Genomic DNA, 24,337 nt, shown 5'->3' on the forward strand with positions numbered 1-24,337 from the left:
ATCAGCTTCGTTGCAACATAGAAAACTAGGGCCGTACAGCCATGCGCCTTCTAATATAGCCATGTCGCATTCTTCCCTAGTGGCAGCGTCTGCGATGTTCAGCCTGGTAGGCACATAACGCCATTCGCTTGAGCAGGTAAGTTCATCAATCTCCCCTAATCGATGCGCTACGAACGTTTGGTAATTCCGAGCGTCGTTTTCTATCCAATGCAGTACAGTAGTTGAGTCACTCCAAAAGTATTTATTTCGTGGTTTTATTTTATGTTGTGTAACTATAGTGTCCGCCAATCTAGCGGCCAAAACTGCAGCCTGAAGTTCAAGCCGTGGTACCGATAGTGATTGTTTTATCGGCGCCACCTTATATTTGCTCGCGATGAAAGCAACGTATATTTTATTGGGCTTTTTGCGTCGCTAACACCCCCTACCTCCCCCCGTGCGGGGTACAATATTGATATGATATTAAAAAGTACCATTAATAAATAACATAATAAAAGACCACCACTTTTATAGAGACATAACGCCACATAATTATAAAAAGTATAGTGTGTGGATCTAATCAACCACCACTGGCACCAGACCCTCAATGCCCTTAAATTTTACCTCGTTAAAATATTTAAAGTGTACTCATTCCGATTGCGAGACCTCGTAAGAGTTATTTTTCGTCACTACCTACCCGTACCTCCCCCCTGTGCGGGGTACAATATTGATATGATATTAAAATAATACCATTAATAAATAACATAATAAAAGACCACCACTTTTATAGACACATAACGCCACTGTGTGGCGCCGCCATCAGTCTCCTTAGACTCGGTACTTTGTCGTCGCCGTCGACTTCGCACCTTCGCCCCATATAGTAGTGGCGCGGCGCGACGGGCCTAATGTGTAAGTGAAAAAAAAAAAAAAAAATTAAATTATTTGTTATCTTACAATATCTTCTAATATAAATAAGAGTACTTTGTATTGGTACGTTTTGTTTTTTGTTTTTTTTTTTTTTAAACGGAACTGAACCTAAGTGACCGGCCTGCGGCCGGGCACCCGTCTTATTCATGTTCTAACCTAACCTAACCTATCCAAACCTTTTAAAACTAGTTTGTATTCCTTTAGACCTCAGCCCACCGGCAACTACGACTACTAAACACTGATCTAGCTATCTGGCTTTCATCAGTGCATCAACAGCAGCATAACTAGTATTAAAATAGTAATGAGTTTTTATTAATGCATATATTCACATTAAATCTTGAATCTAAAGTCTAAAGGTGTCAAAACTAGATTTAGGTTAGGTTAGGTTAGAACATGAATACGAGGGGTGCCCGGCCGGCCCGGTATCAGACCATGCCGAGTGGAAGAACGGAAGCGAGGCCTTTGCCCAACAATAATCAGACTGCAAATAAATGATTAAATAAATTGAATTACTCCAGCGCATCGCTAGTACTCAACTGCAGCGGGCCTGGCGCGGGCGGCTCCAGGTCCCACACGGCCGCTGCGCCGTCATCGCTGGCCAGCAGTAAACGCAGCGGTCCCCGCGGGGACAGCCGCGCGTCCCGAACCCCTCCGCCCCCGCCGCCCCCGCCGCTCCCGGCCCCGCCGGCCCCCACCGCGCCGCTCAGCCCAGCCGCCGGAAGCACCGCCAGCGCGCAGCCCGACTGCCACAGAGTTGCACTGTTAAGCGACCGCATCCGCCTCCGCGTGCGTGTGTGCGACTTTCAAACAATTGCTTAATCCACACCTGGAACAAGGCCTTTAGTCGCAGCGACGTGCTACTAAGCTGGTGCCATAAATATATGAATGTCAAAAGGTACAGGTTATAATAAGTAAATAAATATACTACGACAATACATACATCGCCATCTAGCCCCAAAGTAAGTGTAGCTAGTGATATGGGTATTCAAATGGCTGATGAATATTTTTATGAAATTGAAACATAAATACATATAATATACAGAAACACTGAAAACATTCATGTTCATCCAGAAACATTCTCCAGTTGTGGGAATCAAACTCACAGCCTTGGACTCTGAAAGCACCCTGTCGCCGCCCACTGCGGTTATCGGCCGTCAAAAAAATTAAGGTTACAAAAGATACATTTGATTCTTTGTTGGTACGACGACAAAGGATATTTATTTGGATGCTGTTACGGATTTGACGACTGAAGCTTTTTTTTCAGCGTTTTAAAGGTTTGCAGCCCGTCGTGGCCGAAGCATTTCTCAATTCACGACCAATGTATGTGTTTTCAAATCAAGAGGATTCGTTACCTCTTACACCGGGTCATAGTGAATGAGCCGCTAGTGTCAATGACAACTCCCTGATAAGCTGAAGGCTCATTTGAAACGATGGCAGTTAATTTATAAACTCATTTTTTACAGAACATTTTTGCAATAAGTGCTCTGAGGAGTATCTTAGTACGCTTCACAAATGTTATTAATCTTGTGTGCCATATGAATTTATTCATTTCAATAGTCCACTTCTTTCGCGCACGGTTGTGGCCAGAGGTGGGTGCAGAATTTGTAGCGGTTGCCACCTGCACAACAATCTCTGGCCTAGATGAGTAAGATGATGAGGAGCTTAGACTACTTCAAATGAGTGTGGGGATGATAATGGAGAGTCAAATTATTATTATTATTATATATATCGATATCAGTTTAATGTGACCTATGAAAACGATTGAAACTAATTGTGATTTTACAATATCTTCTAATATAAATAAGAGTACTCTGTAGTGGTACGTTTTGTGTTTTGTTTTTGACGTGACAACGTCTTATAAATTGGTTTTCCGGGTGACACTTCAAGAAACTGCGTTACGCTCCGCTCACGTTATGCGCTCACAATGAGAGCGAGTGAGAAGCACGCGCCCGCCTAAGAGCGAGAGAAACAGACATAAAAAGTGAAAGGCACGCGTCCCTTTGTAGTAAACGCTGTTTCATTGTACGCAAATGTATTGCAAGTTATTGGATGTATATTTGTATATAAATACGTATGTATGTGTAAAGGTAAAAATAAAATTTTGTTAATATGAAATTCAGTGCGAGATTCTTTGTATAAATTAATGTTTTAAATATAATTCTTTGTATAAATAAATGTTTTAAATTGTTACTATTATTTCATCCTTCTTGCTACTATACGAATGAATATTCACATTAAAATTATTTTACCACTCAAAGTCGTTGTCACGTAAAACTTTCGCCCGTATACCGACTTTACAGGCAACCAATTTTTTTTTTAAACGGAACTGAACCTAAGTGCCCTTCTTATTCATGTTCTTACCTAACCTATTCAAACCTTTTAAAACTAGTTTTGATTCCTTTAGACCTAAGCCCACCGGCAACTACGACTAACTAAACACTGATCTAGCTATCTGGCTTTCATCGGTGCATCAACAACAGCATAACTAGTGTTAAAATAGCAATGAGTTTTTATTAATGCATATATTCCAGCGAACTAAATTATAAACTGTACCGCAAACGAATCTAGTTGACTCGCGACATTCGTCCGTAGTGGCGGCTAAACGAATTGCGTAAAACTAGATTTTAATAATTCAAAATGCCTTTATGTGTTGTGAAATTGTGTCGAAATCATACGGATCATTACCACAAGGATAGTGGAATAACTTTTCACGTGTAAGTACACCGATAACTATACTAAAATCTAAATAAATACAATTACGTATTATCCTTATGGATGGTGTTATGCCATATGTAGTTAACACGTTGGCTGCTGAAAACACAACGTTTGTGTTTCAAAACTACGTAACGCGTGTACGGCTCGAACACGCTAGGCGTGTTAAAATAAATGTACCTACAAGGATGCGGCCGAACACGCTGGGCGTGTTTTTCCGGCGTTCTGCGAGTGCGGCAAACACAAACGCTGTGTTGTTTTAAATATACTGCTAGAGCGGCATTTACGCAACAAGTGTGTTATACGTTACCGCAAGTATGTTTTATTAAATATTAGTTAAACGTTAACGCAATAACGTTTTATTATGTATTAGACAATATACCTACTTAAAATTTTTTGTTTTGTGAGTTATCTACTCATTATACATGAGTGTAGATTTCTTAATAAGTCTCATGCCATCGAGAGAATCAAGCATCACACGTATAACTATAATAATGTTATAATTACTATAATAAAATAAAAAACATGTTTTCGACCAAATATTTGAAACAATAGTAGGTATAATACCATCAATCACTAATAATACCTACCTAAACAATTGCATTGTTTTAAAATATTTTATAGGGACGCGAAATAGATATTGATATCGATATAGGATCGTCGTCGTATATTTTAGCATACTCTTAAATGTTTTTCTGCAATAAAGGTTTCCGCAACATAAGTTTGATGTCTATTTGTATATTTTTTAATATTAGTACACCTGAGTTCGTCTGCACTATTTTCACTGGTATTGTCGATAATTTATTTTATAAACATCGGTTTGCATTCCATTATACCGACAGAAGTACAAAACGATGCATCCGCATCCCTAATTTTTCTTATCGTCTTGAATAAACCTTATCGGTGCGGCCAGCGGTACCAATAAACTACTTAGTAATGAGCTACTATTGTTTGGAATTTAAAGTAAATTTAACAATGGTTCTGTATATTTACTGGAGGGATTATTATATTTAAATCGGCGTTTATTATGACGCTATTTTAATCTAATTTATTTTGCTCTCCTTATTGCATAAAATCATCCAACGATTCCAGAGACTGCTGATTGGTCCTGCGCAGCCGCGGCACTACGTAACTACCGGCCAATCACGCTTGGTCCCGTGTGTGTGTGTGACAAATAGAAGAACCTATTAAGAGCTCTTTGCGACTCAAGTTCAACTAACTGAATCTAATAAAATACAGGGTGGGTCACGGGAATAGGGCCAAAAGTAGGCGGGGTTTTCTTCGAACAGGAAAGGAGAAGGGAGGTCGGGGAGAGCTCATTCGAACCGTCAGGTCATGCCATTTAGTTACCAGTATGGAGCAGTGGGGTGTTGTTCACCGCGTGTTTGCATACGACGAATTTGTGAAGAGCAATGAATCAGTCGTGGCGGCGCAGCGTGCATTCAGACAACGCTTCAACATTGAACGTCATGGTGCTATTCCTAATCGGAAAACCGTTATGAGGTGGGTCAATGCTTTTAGAACAACTGGAAACATTATGAAAAAAAAACCACCGGGCCCCACTCGTACTGCTACAACTCCAGAGAATGTGGAGAGGGTGAGAGCAGCTGTCGTTCAGAGTCCAGGACGTTCGGTGCGCAAACAAGCTCAAGCCCTACGGATTGATCGTTCCTCTGTTCGTCGTATCATCAAACGTGAGTTGAAATTCCATCCTTACAAGTTGGCTATTGTTCAGCAACTGAAACCTACTGATTACCGTCAGCGTTCGGAATTTGCATTAGACATGTTGTCTTTATTCTAGGTGAATGACGACATGGTGCTTTTGATGAGTGATGAAGCACACTTTCACCTCAACGGTTATGTGAATAGGCAGAACTGCCGTTATTATGCTGCAGAGAACCCTCAAGGTCTGCACGAACGACCATTGCATAGCCCCAAAGTGACCGTTTGGTGTTCAGTTTCAAAATCATTTATCATTGGTCCCTTCTTCTTTGAAGAACAAGGAAACACTGTGACAGTCACTAGTGCCCGTTACATTGACATGATTAACAACTTCTTGGGACCCGAGCTGCGCAGAAGAAGGGCACTTGTCAATCAAACGTGACACAGCCCAGTGAAACAGCCCAAGCACTATATCATACACACCATCTTCACGCACATCGTCACCATCACTACCATCGTCCCCTCCTATAGCTATTTTAAATGCAAATCCATCCATACAGACCTTGAATGTTGCGCGGGAGGCAAGTACCTTCTTACCCGCGTCCACCAAGGCTGGGAAAGCAAGAGTTCGCATGAAATGGAGCAGAGAAGTAAACATATTCATCATGCGAAACTACCTATATATAACGAAATTAGAAACAGATTTGACCACCTACAGACAACGTTTACATGAACTCTTTAAAGAACAATACCCATCGATTATCGTTTCCGAACAAAGAATTTCAGATCAAAGAAGAGCCATAGTAAGAAATAAACTCCTACCTCAAGACATAATAGACCAACTTAAGATAGAGATACGTAGACAACTAGAAGAAGAATCGAAAAGTAATACAGACACTAACACTGCTGCACTAACACAAACCAGATCCCAGAATATTCAACAAATACAACCCTTACAACCTAATACACAACAGCAAACATACAATCAACTGCAACCATACTCACAAACATCACACACAGCTACACAAACTGAAACTATAATCTTGACGATAGAAAATGACGTTGAGCACTTAGATAACACAGATAGGAATACGATTTCAGAAAAATATGTACAAGAAATTCTTAACAAATTCAACACAGCGATCACACAATATTCTGGGATGGATCCAGCAGCTAGGCCAAAACTCCCTAAGCTAAAACACAGTCCTAACCTTTTTCGATTAGTAAATATCTTCAACGAAACTATACTTTACCAGTTTATGTCCATCGATACACAATTAATAGATATACACACCGTTATATACTGCACAGCGTTAGTCATATCTGAAGAGCTCAATTTTAAAATCACAGAATACACTGAAAAGTCTAGATCAAGACACAATAATAAACCACCATGGCAACAAAGATTAGAAAAAGACATTGAAAAATTAAGAGCAGACTGCGGTAGACTTACACAATACATTAACAATAACAGATCAAACAAAGTAGTTAAAAGAGTTGAAGCGATTTTTAAAAGCAATTTTATTCACACAAGACACGAAAATAGTAATACAAAACCTGAAGAATTCTTAGATACATTCAAACAAAAACTTGCCCTCAAGGTTCATAGGCTCAGAAGATACAAAAAAGCCCAACAACGCAAAAAAGATAACGCCATATTTGTTACAAATGAAAAAATGTTTTATAGGAACCTAAATAAACCACACACCGACACAATATCAGATGAAAAAATTGAAACACCTACTATAGAACATTTAGAAAATTTTTGGTCTGGCATATGGGAACAACAAGTGGAACATAACAATGAAGCAGCTTGGTTAACAGAAGAAGATTTTAAATGGAGAGGAATAGATGAAATGGAGTTTAAGGAGTTTACGGAATCTGATATCACAATTATTACAGCTAGATTACACAGTTGGAAATCACCTGGAATAGATAAAATACACAATTTTTGGTATAAAAAGTTAACCTCACTACACAAAATTATAGCAAAAGTTTTTACTGATATTGTATTAGGACGTCAAAATATACCTGAATTTATTGCAACAGGAATAACTTACATGCTACCTAAAACTAAGTACACAACACAACCTTCCCAATACAGACCAATTACATGCCTACCCACTATTTACAAAATTTTAACATCAGCAATCACAACTAAAATCAACTTGCACGTCGAACGCCACAATATAATAGCAGAAGAACAGAAAGGATGTAGGAGAGGCCACATGGGATGTAAGGAACAGTTAGTTATAGATTCAACTATTCATAAACTTGCAACAGCAAAAAATAGAAACCTTCATTGTACCTATATAGATTACCAAAAAGCATTCGATAGTATCCCACATTCTTGGTTAATAAAAGTTTTAGAAATTTATAAAGTTAATCCAAAAATAATCAATTTTTTGCGTAGTATCATGTCACATTGGAAAACTACATTACAGCTAAGTAACCGCCTCAATACACTTGTATCTCGACAAATATATATTAGGAAGGGTATCTACCAGGGCGACTCACTGAGCCCCTTGTGGTTTTGTCATGCTCTAAATCCCTTGTCAGACCTGCTGCATAAGTGCCGGGCTGGATATAGCTTTAAACACAACTCCAAGGAAACCATTATTTCACATCTTATAAACATGGATGACATTAAATTATATGCAAAATCCGAAAAAGAAATGAAAAACCTAATAAATATAACTACATAATTTAGTCAGGATATAAATATGCAATTTGGAATAGATAAGTGTAAGGCAGTACATATTATAAAAGGTAAAATAAAATCCGGTGATTATATAATTAACGAAAATGATACAATTTCCTCTATGGAAACAACAGATTTATATAAATATTTAGGTTACAAGCAACTGAAAGGAATCGACTATACAGCAGTCAAGCAAACACTTAATACAGAATATCGAAGGAGAATAAACGCCATTTGTAAAACACAACTATCAGGTAAGCATCTGATAAAAGCACTTAATACATTTGCCATACCAATTCTTACTTACTCATTCGGAGTAATCAAATGGTCTAAAACAGACATCGAACAAATAGAAAGGATTACACGCACTACACTAACAAAACACAACAACCATCATCCTAAATCGGCAGTTGAAAGACTCACGATCAAAAGGCAGAATGGAGGGAGAGGCCTCATTGACATTTATCACCTTTGGCAGAAACAAATATCTAGACTAAGAACATTTTTTCATTCAAAATCTCTCACTAGTGACATACATAAAGCTATTACTATAATGGATCTCAATTACACACCGCTAAACTTAAACGAAAAAATAGATACCCAGAACACAAGTATCACTGACCCGCAAAAACAAAAACTAGAAAACTGGAAAAAGAAAGTTGTTCATGAAAGGCATCGCCATGACTTAGAGCAACCCCATATAAACACAGTAGCCTCAAATAAGTGGTTAAAAATAGGAAACCTGTTTCCAGGAACCGAAGGATTCATTATAGCCATACAAGATCAAATCATCAATACCAAAAACTACAGGAAATATATCATCAAGGACTCTACCATTACAAGCGATAAATGCCGAAGATGCCACATTCAATCAGAAACCATTCAACACATTACAGGAGCATGCACAACACTCACTCAGACCGACTACACTCACAGACATAACCAAGTCGCCAACATCATTCATCAAAAACTGGCACTCAAGCACATGCTTACACAAAACACTAACACACCTTACTATAAATATACCCCTCAAACGATACTAGAAAATACCACATACAAACTTTATTATGATCGCGCTATTTTTACAGATAAGACCATACACTATAATAGACCAGATATAATTCTACAGGATAAATTAAGAAAAACCACTTACCTCATAGATATTGCAGTTCCTAATACCCATAATATACAGAAAACAGTAAGTGAAAAAATTAGCAAATACACTGAACTTAAAGAAGAAATTACGAGAATCTGGAAACAAGCCAAAGTGTATGTGGTACCTATTGTTATCTCTACTACAGGGGTTATTCCCAATAGTCTTCTACATAGCTTAAAAATAATAGGTCTGGAAGAATCTCTCTACATCGGTTTGCAAAAAGCTGCCATTTTAAATACGTGTAGAATAGTAAGAAAGTTTTTGCAGGTTGACGAAAGTATTGGTTTAACATAAAAACACACCACTGCATTTACTTGGTTAAGGCCCGTAAATGCAGTTAAAACCAGCCAAGAGCTGAGAAATACAAACACTTCCAAATAATAATCTCTTTATTAAGACAACTAAGGTCCACCTTTGTTAGTAATACAACTTAAACGACTATGTTAGTATTAATTAATTATATTATATTATAGAATTATATTATATTATAGGATAAATTCAATACAATTTGCTTCACCGTACAAGCACCGACATGAAGTGTTGCAAGATAAGTGAATCTAACTTTCCAGCTAACATATTCATGCCGTCTTTTTCCTTATAATGGCGTAAAAATCATCGATTCGCTCCTGAGCGAACATCCCAGACGCTGAACAGAACCTCGGCAAACCCAACTGGTCCCTCCCTAAACCCATTATTAGACTGTACCCGTAATGTGTTCAGTGCCCTTTGAGTATATTTAACCCACAGGCCTCCCGTGTACGTTTATGAAGGCACTGCACATACCTTCTCAAGCATCAGCCACAAACAAATGTCCTCTATGCAACCTAGATCATGGATTATTTTATTGTAAAAAGTTTCTAAGTATGGCAAACGATGAAAAGTTAAGTATGATTACGAAATTTACTGGTATTAATTAGGTTTTCGTTAACCTAGATTTATAAAATCTATTATATTCAGGTGCTGATTTAAATTCAAATTGAGTTTGAGCAAAACGAGTGTTATTCCTCCGTACTGGAAATTTGGCAACACTAGTACCGTTAACCTTAGCAGCTGCTACTCGGTCACTGCTAAATGGCTCACGAGGTGTCGCGTATACGTGACACGAGGTAGGTCGGCACTCAGTCTGACGCGCTGCCGTGTATCTCTGCATGAATAAGTCACAGCGGTGTCGCGACGCGTCCGAGGTCGCAGGCGATCGATCCGACGCGCGGCACCCGCGGGCGACACTCGGCGTGCGGCGCTCGGGGCGGCGGGCGACCCGAAGAACCCGTGGCATGCAGGGCGAGCCGGCGCTCGTGGCGACGCTGAGCGTGCCGCGCGACGTGGCGTGCGTGGCGGCCAGCGGCGCGTGGCTGGCGGCGGGCGGCGACTGCGGCGCGCTGCGCGTGTGGCGCTGGCGGCCCGCGCGCGGCTGGCGCCCGGCGGCCGAGCGGCGCGCGCACCGCACGGGCGTGGCGGCGCTGCAGTGGGCGCGCTCGGGGGCGCTGCTGCTGTCGGCGGGCGGCGACGGCGCGGCGCGCGTGTGGGCGGCCGCGGCGGCCGGCGAGCTGCGCGAGCGGCGCGTGCTGGCGGCGCCGGGCGCGGCGGCCGCGCGCGCCGCGTGCTGGGCGGCGGGCGAGCGCGCGTGCGTGGGCCACGCCGACGGCGCGCTGCGCGTGTGGGCCGTGCGCGCGGGCGAGCTGCTGGCGCACGTGCGCGCGCTGGACGGCGCGCTGGTGCGCGTGAGGCGCGTGCGGCGCGCGGGCGACGCGCGGGGCGTGGTGGCGGGCGGCGCGCTGGCGGGGCACGCGGCGGCGGTGACAGCGCTCCGGCGAGCACGCGGCGTGCTGGCGTCCGCGTCGCTGGACCGCACGTTGCGTCTGTGGGCCGCGGACGGCGCGTGCCTGCTAGTGCTGGCGCACGAGCGCTACGTCACGTGCGTCGCGCTCTCGGACGACCTACGCTTCGTGATCACAGGTCGCTAACGGCATCCGCACTCCAGATATTGCTTCATTTCGCGTTGCGATCGGTGATCGTCATGACCGATTCTTGCAGGTTCCAATGACAAATCGATACGCACGTGGTCTCTTCGCGACTTCTCGCTGGACGACGACCTCGAACCGCCTTGTACGCCTCTGCTTCACTTCGGCCTCGGCGATCTGGAAGTATGTGCTTACGTGAGATGTTTGTGTTTACAATCGCCATGCCGTTTCCACCGCACCTCTGTCCCGCGCAGGGCATCGGCCCGGTGCCCGACGCCGCCGCAGACGCGCCGCAGCCGGCCGAGGCCGCGGAGGCGCGCTGCGTGGGCCACGCGCCGCACGCCGCCGCGGTCAACTGCGTGGCCGCTGCGGGGGACCACGTGGCCACGGCTTGCAGGTAAGAACTTCAACAAAAGATAAACCAAGTTAAGTGGCCTTGTTTGAATTCCCAAAGATATATCCTGATATACAATTTTTCTTTATTAGTACTATTGTATATTTTTGCAGCGGCCAGCATAAAGAGGTATGAATAGACGAACGTGTAAGTTGTTGATGGATTAGTCTATCAACGCCTAGTTGTGGCCGAATTGTATAAACTGTTCACATGTCTTCTTTTGAACTCATTTTGACAAATACAATTACTTTTCAAATCCAATGACATACAACGAACAAGAATATTTTTTCTGATATTGATTATTTTTTTGTACTGCAGAAGAGGGCTGTTCGTGCAATATATAAAATCGGCCCGAAAGAGTCTTTTAAGAGATAAATTTAAAGAAGCTAAAATTTTTACGGTGCATATTTGAAATCGATACATAATTGAAAATTTAAAAGAAAGTTGACTTAACAATATTAATATTTTATTTTTGCAGTTTACTAGGCTACATTAAATTAGTAATTCATTTAAGGGTAAATATGATGAAATCCTATATCCAATAAATTAAAAGTTTATATAAAACGTAAGCTCATAGAAAAATCCGATTATAATATTAAGGATTACATTTAGGATAACAAAGCTTGGGTATATATATATAGGTATATAGGAGAAGGCGTCATGCCGTCGTTTAAAAAAAATGCTGAACCTAACTTGGGTCACCCGTTCTGCCGGTTACACTGTTCATCGATATTAAAATGTAGTTCAAAGCAAACGAGATTATTATTAATCATAAATTATAAACCAAAATACAACTTATTTGTTTCTTAGAATTATTATAATTATTCTATTGCGTCTATCACGTTTGCACATTTCTTCAATAATAATGTCACCGTGAGCGGGTCCGCCACTGCGCACCACGTCTTCTGTAAAAACTAGCGTAAGCGTGGTCAACTTCTATTGGTCGTACTCGTTCAATCAGTGGAAACAATTATTTTTGAAACTTACTTATTCTAAAATTAAACTAATTACAAATGACATCGAAACATCATTATAAATTAAAAAGTATTTATCCCAGATTTTGCTGCCAGACAAACAGCAAAGTTTTGACATGGAGTTATTAACATTTCACAACTAGTGCCGCCATCTATTGAAACGAAACAACGAGTTCTTCAAAAATTATAATCTTACTTATTTATTAAAAGTAAGTTATTGACAATTAAATTACATTAAAAATCATTAATAAAATGATGATTTTTGTTAGATCTGAATGGCAATCAGACATAAAATTCATTAAGAGTATTTTGTCGCTGATATTGCCATCTGTTGTTACAGCGTAGAACTATCTCACAAAGTGTAATAGTTATTTAAATAACATTACCAAAGCCAACATCAAACCAGTTGGCTTTATTAAATGAGGTTTTACGTTACAAAAAAAGTTGAGAGTTAAATTAATAAATAAAGTTCTTCAAATAAACGTCCGCTCAGCCTCCGCGGCGACATATATATATATATATATATCTAAGTTCATAGCTAAATATTAATTCGACTGTGGCTGTGGGTGGTATTAATGACAAACAAGGCTAAGTTTGTGGCTTGCCAAGCATATTTTTTGGCGTTCACGTTATACACATCCGCCGAGAATACAATTAATCATCTTCAATCAGTATCATCACGAGAACCCACCCACTACGGTGGGCATGTGCACGCAGCGACGGGCGGGTGCGCGTGTTCAGCCGGCGCGCGGCGGGCGCGGCGTGGCGGGCGCGGCTGGCGCTGGGCGGCGGGTACCCGGCGCTGGGCGTCGCCTTCGGCTCGGGCGGCGCGCGGCTGCTCAGCGCGGGGCTGGACGGCTGCGCGCGCCTGTGGGACGCGGAGGTGGAGCGACCGTCGCCTCTTGTGTTCTTACTAATTCTATGGCTAAAAAGTATACTCTTGCACAGAAATACTGAATATAATAATATTATTTTCCGCCAGTTATTTTTTTGACCAAAATGCTTGAAATAATCTTTGCTACAGTTTGGGAAAAACACATCATCTATTCATTCTAACTTTCAATTTTTTTTTTCCGACTGACCATTTTTATTGCATTTGTTTATCTATTTTTTTTATTTGGTGAAGATTTATGAAATCAAATTGGCGACAAAGGACTAACCTCCTCAACAGATATCAGCAAACCCTTCACATATGATTTAAGGATACATACTATGAATAAATTAGCAGGAAAATTGTTTCCTCTGCATCGATCGAGTCAACAAAGAATTAGTTTAGTTTGTAGCGGGCATCCGCTGGCAACCACTATAGGTCAAGGATCCTCATTCTGCGCACTGCTAATTAGAGGTTCAAATCATGCGTGATTAAAGCTTCCACTTTAGTTATATGTAGTTGATAGTAGTTTTTATTAATATTAGCTTTTTCACGACATCCGTGTACAAGTTTCGATAAGTTTCCCATTTAAACGTTATTTGCACAATATACTCCGAGAGAATCTTTATATGTCCTGAAATAAATACATTTTCAAAATTTATTCGAAATAAATACTTCGGGTACCGCGCCCATGAGTGAACAGTTGCACGGCTTATATTTGTTGTAAATTTTAATGTTAGTTTGTAATTATTATTATTCTAGACAAATTATTATTCATATCAGGTATTATAATAAATAAATCAGCTTGAAAAATGGATTACTTTCCTACAAACCCTCTGCTTAAAGCATCTGGGGTGTTTATAAACTTTAAAACCTTTTTAAAATTTAAACTTGCTTAAGTACGATAGCTTGTTAGTGAAAAATAAAACTTTACTACTCAAATGCCAAAAAATTAGTTAATTTATTTATATTTTGCCGCAACGGAATTTTTACATAACTTCTTTACTTTAATATGACTTAATTTATTTACCAGTCAATTCAATTCTTGTTTATGGCTTTTGTCTGTGCCAACTCTTGTAGATGGAGAACCGTAGGGGATTGATCGGTGAAACTAATGAAAAGTTAATTTTTAATATGTAGCTAGAAAGAATTGTTGTGATTAGTTTGTTAGTTCTTAACCTAAGACAGCACAGACAACACAAGTATGAATATGCTATAATATGGAACTTTGTATACATTATACTTTAATTTTTTACTTTCTATATATTTACATAAAAATCTATAATAATGACTGAACACAAACATTTAACGCTCAAAGAACGGGGTACTTTAGGAGAAAGAACGTTATAAAGAGGATAGGTAAGTTTGGGACAGTTTAAAATAATGTAAATTATAGTGCCCTTATCAGAGCCACATTCACAGGTAGAGTTGTCTGTCTGTGAGTGTGGATTTTGGAATAGGTCTTAAGTAACTACTAGAGTAATGTAGACTTTAATTGATTTGAATAAGACAACGTTAGCTATATTAAATTCTGGGGTAATCTTTGTGCATTAATATAATTTGTGAAGCGTACTAAGATACTCCTCAGACCACTTACTGCAAAAATGTTTTGTAAAAAATATAATAGTTTATAAATTAACTTCCATCGTTTTAAATGAGCCTTCAGCTTATCAGGGAGTTGTCATTGACACTAGCGGCTCATTCAATATGACCCGGTGTAAGAGGTAACGAATCCTCTTGATTTGAAAACACATACATTGGTCGTGAATTGAGAAATGCTTCGGCCACGACGGGCTGCAAACCAGCCAGTTAACTTCAGTCGTCAAATCCGTAACAGCATCCAAATAAATATCCTTTGTCGTCGTACCAACAAAGAATCAAATGTATCTTTTGTAACCTTAATTTTTTTGACGGCCGATAACCGCAGTGGGCGGCGACAGGGTGCTTTCAGAGTCCAAGGCTGTGAGTTTGATTCCCACAACTGGAGAATGTTTCTGGATGAACATGAATGTTTTCAGTGTTTCTGTATATTATATGTATTTATGTTTCAAATTCATAAAAATATTCATCAGCCATTTGAATACCCATATCACTAGCTACACTTACTTTGGGGCTAGATGGCGATGTATGTATTGTCGTAGTATATTTATTTACTTATTATAACCTGTACCTTTTGACATTCATATATTTATGGCACCAGCTTAGTAGCACGTCGCTGCGACTAAAGGCCTTGTTCCAGGTGTGGATTAAGCAATTGTTTGAAAGTCGCACACACGCACGCGGAGGCGGATGCGGTCGCTTAACAGTGCAACTCTGTGGCAGTCGGGCTGCGCGCTGGCGGTGCTTCCGGCGGCTGGGCTGAGCGGCGCGGTGGGGGCCGGCGGGGCCGGGAGCGGCGGGGGCGGCGGGGGCGGAGGGGTGCGGGACGCGCGGCTGTCCCCGCGGGGACCGCTGCGTTTACTGCTGGCCAGCGATGACGGCGCAGCGGCCGTGTGGGACCTGGAGCCGCCCGCGCCAGGCCCGCTGCAGTTGAGTACTAGCGATGCGCTGGAGTAATTCAATTTATTTAATCATTTATTTGCAGTCTGATTATTGTTGGGCAAAGGCCTCGTTTCCGTTCTTCCACTCGGCACGGTCTGTTGCTGTTTGTGACCAGCATTTAGATAGCCTGAATCGGCCTTGGCGTCTTTATCTGTTTCGTGGGACCCATGTTATGCGCATGACTGATGAATTATGGGCGAAGACCACCCCGGTGTTCGCCCATAATTCATCAGGCATGCGCATAATACGGCTTGCCTAGGCACACTTTAATTTGTAAGATTTTTGTCCCTCATCTATGGTTTGTTTTTTGTAGGGCAGTTTGGTGTTTTATTGCAATAAAATAAATATTAGGTGCTAGTAATAAAAGCCCATAAACGTAAGGAGTTCGAAAAACTACGCCATAGCTACCAATTGACGACCGACTTGAGCAGTGGGCAGCGATTTCTACGGTGCGGTTCGATCACTACCTACTGGAAAATGTGTGCGTATGATAAAAATGATTGTTTTTCAGTCTGGGTGTTTATCCGTATTTTATAACTATTTATGTATATTATGCATAAAAAAATTCATCATTCAAAGCCATGCCTTTGACATGGTTTCTATTTAAATGACGGAACAAAACAATCTCTGAAGCACTATAAGTATCAGTTGTATCAGCTTTCAAGAGTTTTGATGTGAATCCGTTATCACCTTGCAACATGCCCATAAAGGTAAAAACTACATTATTACTAACAAGATCTAATTCTTTAACGAGCACCTGTGTTGTGTTGTGTTGTGTTGTATAACTGTCCATAAAATTTCTTACCCATGATCTCAGAAAAAGAAATGAAACTGTTGACTTTCAATCTTGTCAACTCTCCGGTGACACTCATCTCGTGAACACTTCGGAGCCTCTGTTTTGCACAATTTTTCTTTAACCACGCAAGCAAGAATATGCAGGTCGTATATCTGTGATGCAAATATCTGTATATTGATCCGTCGGTAAGCAGATGCGTCTGCTGGAGACTGTTTTCTCATCTCTAATTTTTCTCGGTTCAGAAACATTCTTCAATTTTACGGTTCTTATAAAACTTAAAGTCGACCGTATAAACAGGTTTCACCAGCCTGGTATTCAAATCACCTGTTTTGTAGTTCCATAAGAAAGCTGTCGAGGTCTCAATATGAGCACGAGTCGGTCGTGTCATCAGTCTTATCCTTTTCAGCCGATACAACTTTGGGACTGTCGGTTATCCAACTGCAGGTGGTAGAATATGTTGCCGGATTCTAGGATTACCGAGACCTCACCCGCTCTTCAGACTGCAGACAATCCTACATGAAGTGCATCGGTTCCCATGGCCTGTGTGCAGCGTGTACGCGGCGCTGGCGGCGGGCGCGGCGTGCTGCGCGTGGGCGCCGGACGCGCGCGCGGGCGCCGTGGGCGGCGCGGCCGGCGACCTGCGCGTGCTGGCCGCCCCGCCGCGCGCCGCGCTGCTGGCTTCCCACGCGCACGCGCACGACCAAGGCGAGTGGCCACGCCCGCGCACCGAGCGGCTCGCGTGCACCTCTAGTTGCATCCCGCACTCTTGTGATGGAAAAGCAGGATTAGAACTATTTATACATAGAGACCTGCCAGATACGTTAAAATAATATTAACTCTGTTTGCTACTACAATATAGCAACATCGGTAAGTTAAAATAAAATATACAGCGACTGAGTTAAATACAATCTTAATCTAAATATTTAAAATCAAAATCACAGTGACTCACTCGCTGCCTGACCGATCATGAAATCTCAGGAACTATTAAGTCGACAAGCTCAAAATTTGAAAGGTAGGTTCTTTCTACATCGTAGACAAGTTTATATTATTGAAAACGTTTAAACGTTTTTAATCTCGGTTTCATAAACTGGGCTGAAGCTAAATCAAACTTAGCTATAACTTTTACCCAGCCAACTTATATTAACTCCAATTTAGGGCATCTTCTCACAGATTTTATCAACCTACATAATTTTAAGCAATATAACAGCATTGTCAACAAAGACAATAAAATCTTAGATTTAATTTTATGCAATGGGGCATTACAAGCTAGAGTATGCTCTGCAGATGTTTCGCTAAGCAAAATTGACCCGTATCATCCTCCATTGCTTTCTGTTGTAAATTTTCACAAAGATCAATTACTTAGTCCAAATAAAATTAAAAAGCTGATTTTTTACCGAGCTGACTATATAATTATAAACGAACGGTTGAGGGGCATAAATTGGGATACAATTTTTGATGGCACTGATACTGTTAATCAAATGGTAGATACATTCTATGACGTAGTTAAGTGGCTAATACTCAAACATGTACCTAAAACAGCAGCCAGGCGAAGTTGTTATCCTTCGTGGTATACTTTGAACCTAATTAGGTTAATAAAGGAGAAGGAGACTTACCGTCTTAAATACAAGAAAAACAAATGCCCGCTGGCCAAACTTGATTTTCAGGAAGCTAGAAAATTGTGTCACAATCTAATAGATCGTTGCTACGCTAATTACAAAAAAAGCATTGAAGATCATATTTGTAAAAATAACATGAAGATACTGTGGTCATTTTTAAAATCGAAAAGGAAAAGCCAGGGAACGATTCCAAATGTTATGACATTTAACGGAAAAAAAATATCATCTCCTTCAACGATTTGTGGCGCTTTCGCTGAACATTTTTCGGCCGTTTACACACAGCCTGTCTATACTGATGATAGAGCAAGAACAAGTGCTGCCCTCACAACAATCTCATGCCCAGTCACAAATAAAAATTCCTTACTTACAATATCTTTGGGTCTCAAGGCAGTAGAAAAAGCCTTGAAGAAATTGGATAAGAATAAAGGAGCAGGTCCTGATGAATTACCAGCCATTTTCATTAAAAATTGCGCCGCAACTCTGGCTTATCCACTTTACCTTATTTTTAATCGCTCTCTTGCCACTGGGATATTTCCAGACAAATGGAAATTTGCTAATGTTGTACCAATTCCTAAAAGTGGGCAAGCGGATGATATACTTAATTATAGACCAATTTCCCTGTTATCTCATGTAAGCAAAGTCTTCGAATCTTTAATATGTCCGTATCTTTCGTTTCAATTGCAGTCCATCCTAATTGCTCAACAACATGGTTTTCGAAATAAAATGTCAACAGTATCAAATTTGACTGAATACACGACTCAAATAATAGATAACATTGATAAGGGATATCAAGTCGATGCTATTTATATGGACGTAAATAAGGCATTCGATCGGGTCGACCATATGATTTTAATATCCAAATTGTATGATGCTGGTATTCAGGGAACTTTGCTCTTTTGGCTCTCATCTTATTTGTCGTGCAGGCAGCAGAAGGTTGTAGTTTGTGGCTACGAATCAGATCCGTTTAGGGTTCCATCTGGCGTCCCACAAGGGTCCCACCTTGGCCCTATGTTGTTTTTAGTGTATATTAACGATGTGTGCGATAACATTAAATCTTCCAATTTCACCTTGTTTGCTGATGATTTGAAAATTTTTAAAGCTATAAAAACTCCTTTAGACTCTGATTATCTTCAAAATGACTTAAATAGCATATCAAACTGGTCTGTTAAAAATAAATTGCCTCTTAATATTAAAAAATGCCAACATATTAAATTTACAAAAAAACGCATGCCTCTTCAAACTTCTTATTATCTTAATAATCTGTTGCTTGACGAGGTGTATACTGTTAGAGACCTAGGTGTTATTTTGGATAAAAAATTGTCATTCAATACACACATAAATCAATTAATCAGTAAATGCTACAAATTACTGGGGTTTGTTTGGCGAAATTGTAAAACATTCAATTCTTGTCTGGCTTGAGAGCTAAACAAACCGTCTACTTTGCATTAATTCGGGGTCTCTTAGAGTATTGCTCCAGCATTTGGAATCCACTATATAAGGATCCTATTCTAAGGATTGAAAGAATCCAAAAACGTTTTCTTTTCTTGTTGTCAGTTCATCAAAAAAAAACAATTAGTTTTAACCTCATATAGCGAAAGATTAAACTTCTTTAAATTAACTTCATTAGAAAGTCGTCGTTGGGTATCCGATCAAGTATTTCTCTACAAAATTTTAAATAATAAAATCAACTGTCCAAATATTTTGACCAAAATTAAATTTACTGTTCCGCGTAAAAATGCGCGCCTCGGTAACTTCAAACCGTTCGTTGGCAAGTTGTATAGAACTAATTTGGGCGCTCACAGTATCCTGGCTAGGATTTGCCGAGAGCACAACAAGCTATTCCAAGCTACTCGTGTGACGTCCACTCATGTTCTCTTCAGCAATACAAAACAATTCTGCAACAACATATTAGTACAGCTAGTAGATAATTGCCTCGTACATTTCTGTTTTGTTTTAATTTAAGTTATGTTTTTGTTTCCTGTTTTTAACTTCATCTTACAGTGTTTCCTTCGTTACAACAATAATATTATTGTAAACTTGCGAACCCGCACTTGTGTGTTTGTTTTTTTTCAGATACGCATGCCGGTTTGCCAGTAATTGGGTTTACACTACAACTTTATGTTTCTCAATTTTGTAGTTCCTAAGCTTGTTTCAGTGTATAATCTGTTGGTGAACCTAATAAATAAATAAATAAAAAAAACGGATTAAATAATAAGTCCTGATTATTGCAATTCTCATAACTTAAGCATTAAACTATTGAATCTGAGATAAATTTTAAATCCGGCGTAAACAAGTTTCTAGTAAGAAGAACGGGCAAGAAACTCAGCAGCGTCTGCGTTATAACTGCGTAGTATATTCTGACTGGGAGATAAACACTCAGTTCTACTTCCACGCAGGCGTTCTCAGCTGCGACTTCGACCCTTCCGAGGAGAACCTCAGCGACGACGCGGGCAGGCAGTCGTATCTGCTGGCGACGGGTGGACGGGACGCGCAACTGAAGTTGTGGTGGGTGGCGGTGGAGGGGGGCCAGTTGTCGGAGGCGTGCGCGCTAGTAGCGCACGAGGGCGCCGTGCAGTGCGTGCGCTGGGGTGACAGGAAGGGCGCGCGTGCGCTGTGCACGGGCGGCGCGGACAGATGGGCGCGCGTGTGGTGCGTGCGCACGGACGGTGGGCGCGTGGGCGTGATCGCGCGTGCGGCCGTGCCCACGCCCGCGGGCGGCGCGCCTGCCGCGTGCCTTCTGGGCGGCGAGCGCCAGCTGGCCGTGGGCGCGCAGGCGGGCGGGCTGGCCCTGTGGCGGCTGCCGGCGGGCGGGCCGCGCGAGCCCGACGAGGGCGCCGAGCCTCGCGCCTGGGGCCCGGCCGGGGTGGAGCGTTGGCTGCGCGAATACGTCACCGAGGCGCCAGGTATGTTTCATGCACAGCAATATTTTATTTCTTGGATATTTTTAACCTCTCGATGAACTTACCCATGTAGGGTATTCATTGTATAGCGTTACCGACTTTTCTCGCGTACGGTCCCGCGCACAGTTGCCCTACTCGCAGGCGCGGCGCCGGGCGCGGCGGCGCGGCTGTCGGGGCGCGGCGCGGGGCTGGCGGGCGCGCGCTTGCTCGACGCGCCGCTGGCCGAGCTGCTGCAGGACTTCGGATACGGTGCGGAATATCGTTTTGGAAATCTCGTGACAGTAAAATTAAACGCTAAAATATTGTATTTGTGCAATTTTATGTATTTTGAGCACCGTATTTTTGTTTGTATTAGATTGCATCTGCCATGACAGGTTGAACGTTGAATGATTTCACGTCTATATAAAAATATTTTTTTGCATATACCAAGTTTTATGTGGCTGCAAACACTCGGTTTGTTTCGTTTTTTCAATACTTTGGTATTGAAAAGGCGGCGGTGATTAAGGCGGTACACTTCAGCAGATAAGCACAAATCTAATCCACTAGAAAGCGGAGATTACAACTTTCTTCTCTCGAGTCATTACGTATTTATTCTGCTTCAAACGCTCGAACATTTCGTGCATTCTCGCCACACAGTACATAATAATATTAAACAATAGCAGTTAAGTTCCTTCATTATACTCAGATACTTTTAACTAACTAATTATTGTAATGCATCTAACAATGATTTGTTGAGTATACAGAGGTTATAAACGAATAAATAAATGAAATAATAAATACCGCGTATCTAGGGGGAACTATATATACATTTACAAACACTGGTGACGTAGTGCTGGCTGGCTCGTTTATAAACTTGTGTTTTGCATATAACAGGCCGCTCACTGTCAAACTATTATGTATAAAACATGAAGAGCATCAGTTGGCAACCTGGCGCAACATTTTTGGAACCGGGCAAGTGGAAGAAGGCTATCACCACAATTTCAGTAAATACGATGCCTTCGAAAAACCATGAACTACCGCGTTCCTACTTAGACTGCATAAACACTTCCCATCACGGTGATATCCGCTACAATCCGCTCAGGTCACTATCGTAGACTGCAGACTTTACAATATTCAGTGTACTCATTTTCATTTAGGATTGGAAGATGACGATACGGTCAAAGCAGAAGAAACAGACTTCACACTGGAGCGATTAAGAGATGAAATTCTGTGGTTGCGTCGGGACCCTCTGCCGGATGAGTTGGTTTGTATTTGTTGTATCGTCCTAATATATATACTATGCTACCTTATTTTACTACCACTCTACTATTTGTGCTCTTTCTATTTCTCTGTGGAGTACAATAAAACTCGGACACTAAGTGAACAATATACAAACAATACATTTAGAATTTGTGAGATTAGAAGGAAAATAAATGTGTACAACATAATGTGATACAAGTTACGACAGGATACCATGTACACATTTTCCATGTGATGTTTCATATTCGCACCAAAATTACCATAGTGAGGCCCGAGATCCGTAGAAGCCAGAGGTCCATAGAGGCCTACTTTTTTAAGAGGATATTTGTTTGTCCTTTAATAACTTTTATTATAAGTGCCCTGAAAACATTAAAACAATACTTAATTGTGTAAAAAAACTAATATCTTAATAATAAAACTGAGAAAGAGAAATTGCAAAAAGCTGAGTCAAAATGCGTGAGTCGTGACCCTAATAGAAAAAAAAAAAACCTAGATACTTTGGTAAAAGCAACTTAACAGCCGTCAAAGCTAGCTGATTGCTCAAGTATATAGAAGATGCGCACTCCTTGCTGATGCCACTGTGGCCGTCTTTCGTCAGATATTAGTCTTTTATCAAACCCAGACTCAGTAACGGATGCTGAGCAAAAAACTTAGTATAAAATCGAAATTTGAGACAACTTAAGACAAACTTCATACCACAAATTTACACAAACCTAACAAAGTTAATTTTCTAATGAAAATAAAGTATTAGATTTTAGTGAATTTGCGTATCTCAATAGCTATTTTCTTGGTCGCGTGAATACCAATTGTTTTGATGCCAAACATTATTTAAGGAGATATTATGCTATCCGTACCTTACCGGTGAGTATTGTTTTATTTAAATAAATTATGTTTAGTCTTACTGTACTTTGACTTCCAACATGCTCTTCATCTCTGAACCTTTCTGAGTACCCTGTATTTTATGATTTTTTGGTCTAGGTTTGAGCCGACTCCGGATCTGTCCGAGGGTGAACTTTTGTAGCACATTAGCAGCGTTGCCTTTGTGGTTGATACTATATAATATTCTGCGCGCTAGCATGGGGGCGGGGCGGCAAGTTGCCAAGGCACATGCGCAATGCCCAGCTGGGAACACTCTGCGCAGGAGGACGCGGCGCCGCACGCGCTGCGCTGCCCGCTGTCGCACCGCGTCATGCGCGAGCCGGCGCGCGCGGCCGACGGGTACACGTACGAGCGGCAGAGCTTCTTGCACTGGCAGCTAGCGAGCGGCACCGGTAACTGTGGCGCTCATGAAAGAAGGCTTAGAGAGAGTAAAAAGGATATGATTAGATTTGTTCTGCAGAGGAGCTGCGCTCGCCGGTGACGGGGCGGCCCCTGCTCAGCGCCGACGTGTCGCCCAACTACGGCGTGCGCGCCATGCTGCGCAGCTTCCTCGGCTGGCCGCCGCTGCACAAACCGCAGCCGCAGCCGCAGCCGCAGCCACAATCGCAGCTCAGCAGCGACCAAGAGTGCGACCAGTGACATGTTTTACAAGCTGATCTGATGAGAGGACTTCATCAAAGACTTTTGATCAGGGTACACAGGAGACCAGGAGGGGTTTTCGACCACATTAGATTAGGAGTTTGACCGATCCATCCATCAATGAGCCCGTTGACGGTCCTCACAACTGCAGAGGGTTCTTAATTTTACTAATTATATTTAAATTGTTTAAATTACTACGACTATTTTGTAGCACTTTTGGGTGAAATGGAGATATTTGTGTACCGAATTGAAACCAAGATTTCTGGCATTTCTTATTCTTATAGATATAGGATTATTCAAACATGTGGTTTTGAAAAACTATTCCTTCTATCATTGCTTACTTCACTCTTATTCATTTCACGGAATATACACGTATTCTCTTCTAGTTTACTT

The 24,337-nt window shown here is 41.3% G+C and overlaps 3 protein-coding genes across 3 annotated transcripts; all 3 read left to right on the forward strand.

Annotated features, from left to right (window-relative positions):
* The first annotated feature begins 4,969 nt into the window (after positions 1-4,969).
* On the forward strand, positions 4,970-5,428 carry LOC120632758. The gene has a single exon (XM_039902747.1). The coding sequence runs from the start codon at positions 4,970-4,972 to the stop codon at positions 5,414-5,416; it is 447 nt and encodes a 148-aa protein (XP_039758681.1). The 3' UTR covers positions 5,417-5,428.
* Positions 5,429-9,070, forward strand: LOC120632847. The gene is made up of 3 exons (XM_039902885.1): positions 5,429-5,565; positions 5,738-7,849; positions 9,067-9,070. The coding sequence occupies exons 1-3, from the start codon at positions 5,429-5,431 to the stop codon at positions 9,068-9,070; spliced, it is 2,253 nt and encodes a 750-aa protein (XP_039758819.1).
* Positions 9,071-10,282: 1,212 nt separating this feature from the next.
* On the forward strand, positions 10,283-23,944 carry LOC120632848. Its single transcript, XM_039902886.1, has 11 exons — positions 10,283-11,090; positions 11,169-11,278; positions 11,350-11,492; positions 13,181-13,346; positions 15,657-15,886; positions 17,078-17,376; positions 20,582-21,190; positions 21,314-21,436; positions 22,324-22,430; positions 23,568-23,733; positions 23,766-23,944. Exons 1-11 carry the CDS (start codon positions 10,283-10,285, stop codon positions 23,942-23,944), a joined length of 2,940 nt encoding a protein of 979 aa, XP_039758820.1.
* Positions 23,945-24,337: the final 393 nt, after the last annotated feature.

The sequence above is a fragment of the Pararge aegeria genome, chromosome 20, assembly GCF_905163445.1.
Source record: "Pararge aegeria chromosome 20, ilParAegt1.1, whole genome shotgun sequence".
NCBI classification, from domain to species: Eukaryota; Metazoa; Arthropoda; class Insecta; order Lepidoptera; family Nymphalidae; genus Pararge; species Pararge aegeria.

Coding starts and splice junctions, on each gene's coding strand:
- LOC120632758 (XM_039902747.1), top strand. CDS start 4,970: ATGGAGCAGTGGGGTGTTGTTCACCGCGTGTTTGCATACGACGAATTT.
- LOC120632847 (XM_039902885.1), top strand. CDS start 5,429: ATGGTGCTTTTGATGAGTGATGAAGCACACTTTCACCTCAACGGTTAT. Junction 5,566..5,737: donor AGCCCCAAAGTGACCGTTTG/GTGTTCAGTTTC, acceptor CCAGTGAAACAG/CCCAAGCACTATATCATACA.
- LOC120632848 (XM_039902886.1), top strand. CDS start 10,283: ATGAATAAGTCACAGCGGTGTCGCGACGCGTCCGAGGTCGCAGGCGAT. Junction 11,493..13,180: donor CACGTGGCCACGGCTTGCAG/GTAAGAACTTCA, acceptor ATGTGCACGCAG/CGACGGGCGGGTGCGCGTGT. Junction 22,431..23,567: donor ACCCTCTGCCGGATGAGTTG/GTTTGTATTTGT, acceptor CACTCTGCGCAG/GAGGACGCGGCGCCGCACGC.